We start from the raw sequence: 12,810 nt of genomic DNA on the forward strand, positions 1-12,810 counted from the left end.
TTCAGGCACCACCAGTTGTCCCTAAGGATGTGTCTGTCTTGCCTGCTTCATAGTCAAATTTTTCTCTGTCCTTGAGATGACAGGATTTTTGGCAGACAGTCTGGTATAAGGCCATCTTAGGATGTGAAGATGCTTCATCACCAGCAACGAGAACAGACAACACGTTTTTTTTTTCAACTTTGGTCGTACTCCGTCTATACTTTATTTGGGAAGAATTTATTGAAATTTGACCTTTTAATTAGAACATATATAATAGAGACACATTATTTACCATATTGGGGGCTTTCTATCCTGCTGTTTACTTGTTTTGTGGCAAGGTATGTGTGTCTGCTAGAATGTCAAGCTTACCAGTTGTTTACCTTGTTAACTGGATACTTGTCTTTTTATGTTAATTTAGAGCTGTACCACATTTTGCCTTAAGGAATAGACTTTTCTTCAAAAAACTAAGTCTCGCCTAAAATATAACTTCAATTATTTGACGCTACAGCTGGAGAATATGCTGTTGTCATTTTGACACTAGAATATACGGTGATTTTGAAGAGGGTGAGTGTTCTGTTACATCTTGTGTTGTTGAAGAGAGTCAAATTCAGGCACTGAGGTCTCTTTCTTGGATGAGGTGCATAATGCATTATTCTTGAATTTCATTTTTAGTAGGAGATGAAGGCTTTACATCACAATAGCTAAAATTGTGTCCGTAAACTAGGTCTTTCTGAGAGCTTTCATCTAAATGTGGCTCATGAACTGTGACAGTATTCCACATGTTGTTCTTCCCCAGGGATTTATGTAAGAGTTCTCTCATTCTCCTGTTTTCTTTGGATGTGGATTCCCAAATGATTTCAAGTTCCCCTTCCACTTTCCTAGAAAAAAAATGAAGAGAAATCCTAATTTTAAAAACACTTTTCGGCAGTACATAATTACAGTATGTGGATAAGCAAATTACAAACTGCATGTATTTAGCTACTTGAAATTATCTGGCTGAAATTTGTTCCTGTTTTTAAAAAAGCCCACTAAATGTAATGCTAGTGAGGATACGATCAGAAAAAAAGATTTGGACCCATGTAATAAGTTGGATTAAGTGCACACAAAAGAGTAGTGCCTGTGAGATCCAAATACCACAACTGCCACTGAATCAGGATCTGTCGTGACTGCAGTTCTGCCTCCTGTAACAGGTACGTCCCTTCTGCCGGGTGCCAAGAGTTCTGCATCTCTCCACTCAGAGGCTAAAAACGTCTGATCAAACCGCATGTCAGACTTTGTGCTTAGCTAATGCCTTGTTGTGGACATCAAAGAGAAGTGGTGTAAACTTTTTTTTTTCCCCATGGGGGAGGCAAAGATGGTGAAGGACAGTCTTTAAGGCATTATAACCTTATGGCCTGATTTCTCTGACTGCCGAAGCATAAGTGAATGAATTATTTAATGTTTTTCTCAAGAAAAAGTTGTGGTTTTTTTTCAAATATGGCAGCTGACATCATTTAATAATGTGGTGTATTCCAGCCGCAGACTTTTTAGTAAGTTATATTTGGTCAAGGTTAAGCTCTTGGGTTTCCTCTGACTTGCTTCTAGCATATGTCAAAATACAAAATAATCAGAAAATCAAGATCGTTTGAAGTGGAAAGCTGTTGTGTAGAAACTGAGCACACAAATCTTAATGGTACAGACTTCTCTAACACAATTACTTCAGGCCACCACCTGAAGCACTTAATAGAGCTAGCCCTTTACACAAATTTTTCTGAAAACCAGGTTCTAAAAATGAGAGAGAAAAATGTAAAACATAAATGTTGTAACCTGACAGCATTTTAATCTCCACATTTCTGGCAAAAGGAGTATACTAGAAAATATATAATCAGTACTTCTTACAGAGCCCTTTGTGATCAATAACACTGAGAATGTTAAAAAAAAAAAAAAAAGTGGTAGAAAGTGTCCCAGACATAGTACCATCTAATTTTGTTTCACCCTATGATTGGCTGTATAGACAGAAGATGGAAAAAAAAAAACCAACCACCTTATTGAGAAGGCCTTAAGATTATCCTTATATATACTGCTTGGAATGAACTTTTGATAGTGGAAGAGATCATTAACCATTAAGGATGGAATTAAAGCAAACAAAGGCAGGTGAAAGTAGTACAGTTGCTAAGAGTAGCCCAAGACTGCTCAAGAATGTGAGAAGCCACATTAATGGGTTGGACCTTTCCATTTCTGCCAAGTCTCTAAAAAGCTATTGAGAAGCGACCTCTTGCTTTTGAAACACCAAAACTGTAGATGACTTTGTTCTCACAAAGTATAGTTTTCCTTGAGCCAGCAGTAAGAGTGTCTAATATTACCAGTTACTCAGTATATGCTTCAAAATGCTTTACAAAGGCAATTATCCTCAACTTACGTTTTGGGGGATGTGAGGCACAAAGAGTAACACTACACGATTGAACTCCCCTGACAAGCCATCCTGAGTTTCACCCATTGGTTGAGATGGGCCCTTTGTATTGTGATCTTGGAACACTTTCAGCATCTTGTTTTATTTTTAAATTAACTTTTATATCTTGATAGGGACAAGCTCCTGTTCTCTGTTGCTACTTCTCTCCAACTGGAGTCTGCATGCAGTGTGCACAGCACTCTTTATGTTCTAATACTAATATACAAGAGCTTAATCTGGTTTACCCTTATTGTAGTGCAGAACATTACCCAGGCTTTGTTTCACTTGCTAATTTCTAAAACCAACACCGTTTTTAAAAAGATTGTTTCATTGTTAATGCTTCTATGAGCTTGAGGCAGAGAAAATTTGAAGACGAAACTAAAGATCACTGAATTCTGAACTGTAGTTTAATGCTGTCAGCATGCCTGACAAATTAGATGCTCATTTTCAGTCCATATGTTCAGTTCAATGGCAACTGCATCGATTTCAGAAAAATTAGTTCAAAGATACTAGTTTTAAAAGTATCCACATGATTAAAATTACTTCAGTAGCAAGGAAACAGATGCCTTTAGAGATGGTGGTGTATCTGAACTCTTCTTAGAGGATTAATTTTTAAAGGAACCCAGACATGCAGAATTGGAAAGCACTTGCTGACTTTGCTCTGGAATGAGCAGTCAAAGCATATTGTTGTCAAGGAAGCACGTCACAGATGCCCCTGGCTTTGCACACAGTATACTGCAGTCATAGGTAAGTCTCTTCAGCATGGCAGAATGTACAGCTTTTATAGTTTAGCTGGTTTTCAGGTGAGCATAGAACAAGTAGCAGTTAGAACCCAGCTGTAGTTAGACAAGGGGGTTTTGCCTCTGTGAGGTTTTTGTTTGTTTGTTTTAAAATTCTGACCCAATCAAAATCTAAAAAACCACATTCAGCAAAATAGGTTGGGGAGGGGGTGTCCTTATTCTTGCTAGTCATGACCACCTAGTTGTCTTAGGAACTCGGAGTTAGCTGCTGATGGCCTGTACTTTTTTCTCGACACCAAAATTTCCTTGCTCCTACTTCACTGGGCAATGGCCCTCACTACCCTTCTCTCACATTTTTCTGGATCTCACCAGAAATTCTGTCAAGCTCTGCAAAGCATTACTATCCTTGACTGTGACTACTGTGACGTTACCCTATACAGATCACAGCCTATTGGGTAACCCCTGCTATTCCATTGTGCCCATAGCAGCTGGTTTACCTCTTCAAACGCGAGTCTCTTATCACTGAGCATTTAAATGTATTCAGTAGTAAATGTGTCCTGTTTCCAGCTGCCTTTAGGCAAAAAGCATTAAGTTTGTTTCTCATAAATGTAGGCTGTTGTCACTTAAATGAGTAAAAATAAAAATTCTATTCAACCTCTACCTAACCTAGCCAAAATGTAAGATTTTATATCTTAAGAGTAAGCAAAATGCCAATGCTGTACTGATGGTTGAGGATGAAAAAGTAAACGGAGGCAGATTCTGAAAGCAGATTCTTCTTTACAAAAGACAGAGCTTTCTGCCCTCGCTGGACTAAATTCATTCAGCCTTAATCTCTGAGAATCTTCTTTGTGCTTCTGGCTCAAGAATTAATTTTCATCTATCCTGTAACAGTTTATTTAAATAAACCTTATCACAAAGATCAACATTTTTATCATGGTTACAATTTTATATGTAGCCCTACAGATAAGACAGCTTCTCTCCCTTGCCTGTGCACGGCTGTGAAGCTTTTCTACTGTCGACCCTCTTCTGAGGACAGTCTGAAGCAGTTTCATTACTAAGACTTTCAAACCTGCATTTAACATCCAAAGTATGGCAGCTGTAACTATCTTGAAGTACTGCTCCTCTGCAGGTGACTTACGAAATACACTGTGACCTAGAAAACTGATAAAGGTAAGTGTCCTTTGAAATAAGACTTGAGGCATTTATGAACCTGCTTCTGTACCCTAGAACCACATTAACAACTTTATATCTGAAACATGCAATGTATTTCATTTAAGGAAAGGTATGTGATAATGATGACTCATAAGATTACTCTGTAAACAATAAAAATGTCGTGATTATCAGCTACCTGAAGAACAGAAAATGATACTACTTTCTTGTTAGTTGCTTTAGGCAAAAGCTTGCTGTGAATTTCCAATATCCTTTAGCAAAGGCTGTAATTATTAAGAAGGCTCTACAGAGCAGCTTCTAGGAAGGTAAACTTTGCATTATCTTTAGAAGCTTTAAAAGCTTTTATCAAAAGAACATACCTATATGTGTTTCTTTTCAAAAACCAAGCAGAAAAATTCTGTTCCCTTGGACGCAATGAGTAGGTAGTGCAACCCTACTCAGTGATGATTTTTGTCATCAGGTGAAAGACGATGCAGGAGGGGGAGAAGATTTCAAAGGAAAGTCACCTTTATTATGTTTTATGAAGCCCATGTTAGTTTGGATGTCGATTTGTCAAAAACAACGATGAGAGAAGAAATAAAAATGAGGAAGCATATGAGTATCACTGCTGTGCAAATGTCTAAACAAACATTACTTTTGAACATGCTGTGATCTGCAGTAGCTCTACCTCTGGGTACGTTGGTACTATGTAATGTGCCATGATAAGAGGGCCCTGACCTGCTATCAGTCAGGTTTGCTACAGTCCTGTTCAGATTACTGCGGTGGGGCTGTTTATCTCTGGTGTAATGTCTCGCTGCAAGAACGGTGCTGTTTCCAGACCTGAAGTGGTATCTTCCCTTGTTTTACAAGAAATATGGTAAACTTTTATGATAAAGAGTTTCATGGCAATAGCCAAGTCAGACTTGCTATAACTTCTTGACTCTGCTATTATAAAACTAAATGCAAGAGCAAAAGCAGTTATAGGAAAAAAGTTTTCTGTCTTCACGTACTTACAGTGCTTTTGACTAGACTGACTCCGGTCAGTGATTTTAAAATAGCTTAATTTGTTTTATAGTCTTCCTAAAGAGAAATTTTAACTTTAATAAAACGCAAAATTAGCTATCCAAATACTCAGCATACCTTCAGCTAAATTTTAATTTAAACTGGCTTTCCTGCTTAAAAGTGTGGTATGCTACTTTGATTTTTCATTACTTAAACACTGAAATTAGAGCATCTAATATACAATATATTTACTGAATGCACTTACCTTAATGTTTATACAGGTATTTTGAATTGAAACATTATCAGCTAGACAGTTCTCTGGACTATAAATTTTACTGTGTAAACAGAGCTAGTGGAAATAAATGTAAATGTTTGGTACTGTCCTGGCATAGTGACTTCGGTTGCCAAGCTACAGATAACTATCAACATCTAAACTACAAATAATTTTCCCTTCCTTCTTCTGTGACTGTGTGGAGGGAAGGGAGAGAGAAAATAATAAGTCTTATAGATCCAGAAATACACAAAGCTGACCAAAATACATGTTTCATTTCTGGTAGATAGGCATAACAGAGTACATATGTATTTGGATTACCTTGGGAAACTACTTTATATTACCGCAATACTTGAGATGAATAAAGGAACAGGAGAAAACTAGTTTATATAAACAGTATCAGCCATGGTGTTAGTTGGTTTTATTGATTTTGTTTTATAAGAATAAAAATATATTCTTTCTTATATAGGCATAGAATTCAGCTGACTTCTTAGTGACATTTCATTTTTTTTATCTAGACTTTTTAATATAGTTATCAAAGGAAAATAGTGGATGATGAGATGAAACAAAATACAACTTTGAAAGATAAACATAAAAATTATCTTTTACTTTCAGAGTTGTATTCATTATATTATACTCCAATAAACACTTTAAGGCTTAACTACCACCAGAAAAAGGCAGTCACCAATTACACTGTTCATTAATATAGGAGGCTATAGAAATGCAAGACACCTCTTTGAGGTTCATCTTGTACTTGTTTCCATAAACCATTTTTCTTCATCATCATATTGCTAAATGGACTACTATGTTGCGGTTCTAGGTGCAGATCTTGCTTCTTAAAAGTTAGTTGCAAGTATTAATTTTATGTGCTTACTGAAGAAAAAATGAGTCAGTGCAGACTGAAGAGGAAAAAGTGATTTAGTATACTGTATGGAAAGTGTAAGTAATTATTTGACACAGCTGTGCTACATCATCTCATTTACCTACTTTGGGGCTAGAAAGGTAAATTTTGAATGATCCATATTATAGGACTTTGAACTATGCTCTATCCGACATTGACAAAGCCCTTTATTTAACTAGCTGTTCTCTACTGTAAAAAATTGTAACATGAGCCCAGAGGTATGAAAGACACTTAATTAGCTAAAAATCTTAAATAACTATTTCCAGAGAAATATGGAATAGTTGACTGCTTGCTTACCTCTCTTCAGCTGTAGAAAGTTTTTCCTGTATGCCTATAACATGAATGTGCTATGAAGCTCTCTACTACCAGAGGGGAAAAATACCTTTAAAGGACTCTATTAAAAGGATATTTCAACACTGACAGTCATAATCTTGTATAAATCTGCTGACTTATCCTTTTTCTTATTATTATTCTGCATGTAGCCAATCTAAGTCACTTATTAACAGAACAGTAACGTAGATTCAAAAGGAAACCAATCATATGCATACTCATGAAATTCCTTTAGTTTGCTGCTATTCTGAAAACTGTTGAGGGGTGTGGAGGGGAAAGTGTTTAGCCTCTAGTAGAAGATGCTGTTAATTATTTAACATATATCTTGATGATTTATAGACACCACCCCCCAAAATCATCAAAGACTAGGGTCAGGTTGATATTCTTAAGAAGAAGTCTTAACAGTAGTAGTAGTCATCCAGAATAAATTCCCCCTTCAGAAGGTCTGTCTTGGAGCTGGGAATTGAGAGGCATTTCAGCATTTTCAGTATAGCTAAAAGATAAGTGAGAAAAGATACCTGGAATATACCGCGTGAGGCTCTGATGAAAAGCAAGAGCTTGCAGCTGTGTGCAGTTGCCTCCCCCCACCCTTTTACCTGTCAGATCTAATTGGATTGCTTCTGCCTGTGACTGACTTACCTTTTCTGCTGGAGCACTTCATCAAGGGTTTCCTGTCTGTCTTGCAGCAGGTGCTGGAGGTGCTTCATTTCTTGCTGGTACTGAGCAGTCTTCCCAGCAAATTCTTTCTCCTGCTCAGTCATCTTGAGACTGATATCTCCAAGCTTCCCAGCTGCTTTTTTTTTATATAGCTGTAAGGGTTAAAGATAATAGGACAAATGTGATTACAGGAGAAATAAGAACAACTCACTACCAACAAAAGAAATAGCTAGAGATACTAATTTGCAGTTTAATCTTTACATCAGTGCTGCCTTGCTTAAATATGTCAGGTAGGTTGCATTATGGTTTTTGGTTTGTTTTTTTTTACACCTACTTGTTAATTTGAGGGTATTACACTTAGACTTTGTTCTGCATATAAAATTAGCATGTACAGTCAATACCATACCGTATTTTTGTCTTATGAGTGAAAAGAATTAGCTGCAAAAAAAGGGTTTGTTTTCCAAGATGCAAAGCTACACTTTACAGCACATGTTGCTTACCACTTGTCCAAAAGTCATATTTATCAATGCATACCATGAATAACTATTTGTGTTCTGTTAGTTGTTTAATCTTAATACTAAGAGGAAGAGTGGCTTCATGTTTTAAAATCTTTTGCTTCTTCACATAATAGTTCCTTCTGTTCAGTGAAGCGCAAGTGATTTTTTTGCTTATTGGCAATAACCAAATCTATTGGTCTAATCTCAAAAACAAGAAATCTTTTTTGTACAAAGTGATTTTGCTTTCTGAAATAACATCACCATTAAATTACGTAACACACGAGGAACTGAAAAATATGGCTTGTGTACTGTTACACATTTCTACATGCTGCTGCTCTTGACAAAAACAACAGGTATTATCCAATATTAGTTTTTTTTCTTGTGATTACAACCAGAATGCTTAAACTGTTACTGTATCTGCAGAACATGATGTTTGATACAGGCTATAGAAGAGAGTTTTGGGGTGGAAGCACCTCCTTTAATAAAACTGCAAACTGTTTAGTGAAGCTTTGAAAATACTGCTATTTATGTCTTGCTAATATAAAGTTTTATCTAAGGTGTTAATCCCTATGGTTTTATCTTCATCTGAATCAGAGGAGAAAGTTTGAGTATACCTTTTGGAGGAAGAAAAAAAAAAAAGGCATTTTTGGGTATGTGATGCAAGCTGTATAATCCTTTCCACAAACTGTTTCCTTTTTAGTTCTTGTAAAATGTGTTATTTTAGAGTTTTGTTTTCTGGAGGTAATAGGATAGTGATAAATAATAATATTTACCTAGAATGTTAGTCATTCAATATGTAAGGCTGCCTTCCATAGTTTTTTTTTTTTCCCCTAGCTTTTTCCTGTCAGTTCTAAGAAAATAATTAGAAGCCTGCAAGTTAACCAGTCACATATTACTGAACTTCTTAGATTCCCAGAGAAGTCTCCAAAATGCAGGGTTAGATGCTTGCACTTGTAATGCTATGGAAGGATAAAAGTAAACATGTTCCTTCTGAGCAGAGAGTTGCTTAGAGCTAGCTGAGAGGAAGTGCAGAGCACAGGAAAACAGCTGAACTTTTACTTCTGCCAGTAAATGCCTTCTCCAGCTCTGGATCCAGAGCCCCAAATACTCTCCTCAGGGCAGGTGCCTGTAATTATTTCAGAGAACTAAAGAGAACTTCCTCTCCCTTTTAACACATAAAAGGCTGATAAAGAAAGAAGCCAATAGAGTTGGTGAAATCCATTTTTTATCTAGTGGTCATTGATCATCCAGCTAGTGGGAGGTCTGCGTTTTAAGCTGCATTCTGCCTGAGATGGTGCAAGCCTGTGGGCTCCTATGCATCCCATAGCTGCCTCTGTTGGCTTGGCATGCCTGCTCTTCATTTGCCAACTGAAGCTGCGTCACATGTGGAGAAGGGTTGCAAAATCAATGGGGCACAAAGGGCAAAAGTGCACCATTTTCTGACCTAATGATCAGGGCATGAAATTAGATATGAGGGATACATAGTTCTGATCTTGCTTCTGTGACTGATTATAACTAAGTATTTAAAATGGGTAAGCTATCTCAGCCAAACTTCAGCAGGATGGGTGAAGAGTGCCTGGAGTGCTCCATACTTGCATGTGGGAGCCTGGGCAGGTCAGGGTGGTTCTGAGCATGCTGACACACACAGCTACTGGCACTTAGAGCCTTCACAGCAGGCAGTACTACCTTTGAGTTGTTCAAGAAAACCTCTATTTATTTTCTGTAAGTGAAGCAGGTAGCAGTAAACAGACTGGTGGAGATAACAATTTTGAGGAAGAAGGTGATAACATGTAGCTGGAAGTCCCCTAGAGCTAAAAAGGGTAGTCTGCCCAAGGTCATGGCATCAGGTATAGAGTAAGCACTCTAGATTAGGAATGATCACGGATGCAGTAGCTGGTACTGAAGAGGACATAATTTACACTCTTCTAAAGCAGTTTCAGGAGGGTATACTCCTGGGCACCAGAATTCTTTTACACCTTGTGTACTGCATTACAAATGAAACTGGAGAATTCTAGATAGAGCACCAACAAAACTATTTCTACAAACATAGGCTGCTGGCTATGATACATCTAATGATCTGGTCCCAAGATCCTTGTTGAGGCAACGAAGCTATTTTCTGTCAATCATGTATTGTTTTTCTCCTATCCTTTACCAGTAAAAATTAGTATTGTCCCTTCCAAAAGAGATCGAAGTACCATCTGAAGAAAATTGTTTCACAAAGTGTTATAATTCTGATCCTGACAGAATAGCCCTGTAATGGGAACCCTGACAGAATTTTCACTGGGTGTTACGGAACATTGCCAATTGTCTCCCATGGCAACTAAAAATTTCTAAAATATATTAAGATCATGGACAATTATCTTCAGGGCTGTGTAAAAAGCCATGGGGGGGGAAGTCCCTTTTTAGTAATGGACAAAGACCATGTTTGTACCTATAACTTTCCTAGTAAAATTGGATTGTGACAGATGAAAAGTGACAGCCTATATATTCAGAAGTTTTAGTGAAAGAATGTCTTTTGTCAGACAGTATTGTGGTGTTAATAGAAAAAACATTTCCTCACAAACACTAAATTTCTGGTCTGTTAAGGGTTTGTTTCTGTTTCTTAAGACCTCTATTCAGTCTCTGTGAAAAGGATGTGGGTAAAATGTAGAAACTTTTAAATTAAAAAGCCAACAAAAATCAAGAAAATGTTCAGCTGTAGTATTATGTGCCACATTAAATAAGCTTCCTTATTTGCAGATTGATATTGGCACATAGATGAAGGGTAAACAGTTGGGAAAATCAATTAAAAAGGGAAAAGCTGTTTATGCTCGAAAAACTTTAAAACTATGTGTCCAAAGGTATGAGAGAGTTGTGCATGTACATGACCTACTTTGACAAAAAAATAATCTAGTATTAGATAAACAGAACTGACTTTGTATTTGAGACATAAGATAAAATTGACACAAGGAAAGGAAATTGAAATTTCTATTACTTGTCTTACTTTATTCATGAGCACCATGAACATAAAACACTTTGCAAACTAATCCAATATTGTGAAATAAATTTAAAGCTGGAATTATCTTAAAATTTCTTAGCACACTAAAGAAATCACCTTAATACAGTATATTTCCTTATTCTTATCTTATTCTATTCTTCAACCTATTTTTATCTTATTCTGTTTCTTTAGCCTATTTATCTTTAACCTATTTCTATCTTAATTCTCTTCTCCTACCCTAAAGAGGGGTATGATGAAGTATCCCACTCCCATATAGAACTGAACTTGCATAAATACAGGAGAAGCCTCAAGTTTACTCACTTAATCTTTTTCCTGTTTTTTTAACTTGTAGGTTGAACTTGTCAAATTTTAAAGATCTCTATAACCAAGAAGGCCAGAAACTTCTTTTTAAGAAATTGAGATTTTTCCTGGTAATAGCAAGATTTTGAGAGCTGAGGAAAGACTTGGCAATGCTGAATTTCCCATTTTCTGAGCACCACAGCAATGACTTAGTTTTATTAATTTCATGAAACAGAGCACTGTTACAATAGTAGGACAGATGAATAACTCAAATACTGGGCTTGTAGCATCAAGGCAACAGTTAGGAAATACTTGCTCTTGTTACGCTTAACCTGAAGCTTTAAAAGGTACTTAAATGTGCTAATGCTAAATGTTTACTCTTAATTCCACTGCTTTATAACATGTGACCATTCTCCTGGCAGAGATTTTCTAGCCTCTTCCTCCTCAAGCTCTAATAACAAAGTAACTTGCTAAACTTTGTGATATATGCAGTTTCTTCTAACTCAAGGAGGTACAAGTACATCTCAGATGTGGTAGGTTGATACTTAAAAAAAAAAAAAATCCATTAAAAATATATAAATTTAGTGATCAGCTGTCATGTGCAATCTCTTATTTTAGAGATTACACATTGATAGCAGCAATCAAATCAAATTTCTGTAGTTGTTATTGTACAACTGAAGGGTTGTTAAAAACAAACAACCCCCCACAAAAAACCCAAACCAATTCCATTCCTGTTAATTACAATTCCTATGTGAAATCCTGCTGTAGAAAATGTGACTCTTTAGTTTGTTGTTGTGACAAATTTGAGGCTTTATTCTAACTCATCAGTTTGGTTTCTAGTTACTAATTCGGAATTTTCTACATACAATGTTAAGGTGATTCTAGTTCCTCTGCAAACTATCTATTTTGGCTACCAAGTGTAGTTTAGAGGGGTTTAGTGTGGTCACTTGTTCTTATTCAGAAATTGTCAATCTAAATTTATTATTTGGCTTTGAAACCCCCAAAAATATAGTCTATCAGGAACCTAGCACTACTTTTATAAAAGAAGAATCTTTGAGTTCATAAAACTGCTGTCTGTGCTTAAAAATTTTTCCTTTAGGATCTTTACCTGTAAGCAGTTGTTCTTTTTAAGAGGTTTAAGGAACCAACATACAAAACTTAAAACAATTAATCATCCTTGAAGAATAGCATACAAGAAAAACACATTACATTTATATAAGCTTTTTTTTTAAGGGCTCATGTCTTTGCTCAACTCTGGAAATAGGTAAGGGTATTGTTGAAAGTCTTAGAGGTGTTAATTTTTTTACAACTTTAGATGTTCGTTAACTTCTGGGGTTTGTCTCTATTACATGACTCTCTACTGCAGTTATATGCCAGGATTATGGAAAACCAGACGTCCGTTCTGACTGTGATGCAGAGGGTAAGAGCAAACTATGCTCTTTCTGTTCTGATTCTTTGGAAAACACACTGAAATAATGCACTCGTCCATTTCCCATTGACTGCTTAAGTATAATCAACTGAGACAAAAGCAGCTTGCCAGAGATGAAAGCATGTTTCTGTGGAGACCAAAGGTGACTTC

At 36.4% G+C, this 12,810-nt stretch overlaps 1 protein-coding gene across 1 annotated transcript in view; it reads right to left on the reverse strand.

The window, feature by feature from the left end:
- Positions 1 to 628: 628 nt before the first annotated feature.
- CEP89 (centrosomal protein 89kDa) overlaps positions 629 to 12,810 on the reverse strand; it is a 42,766-nt gene continuing 30,584 nt past the window's right edge. The window contains exons 18-19 of the mRNA XM_010585111.1: positions 7,440 to 7,609; positions 629 to 857 (exon numbers count right to left, since the gene is read on the reverse strand). Coding sequence (XP_010583413.1) covers positions 629 to 857; positions 7,440 to 7,609 — 399 coding nt within the window. The remainder of the gene's footprint in view (positions 858 to 7,439; positions 7,610 to 12,810) is intronic.

Source organism: Haliaeetus leucocephalus, unplaced genomic scaffold, assembly GCF_000737465.1.
Source record: "Haliaeetus leucocephalus isolate CR32 unplaced genomic scaffold, Haliaeetus_leucocephalus-4.0 Scaffold92, whole genome shotgun sequence".
In the NCBI taxonomy this organism is placed as follows: Eukaryota; Metazoa; Chordata; class Aves; order Accipitriformes; family Accipitridae; genus Haliaeetus; species Haliaeetus leucocephalus.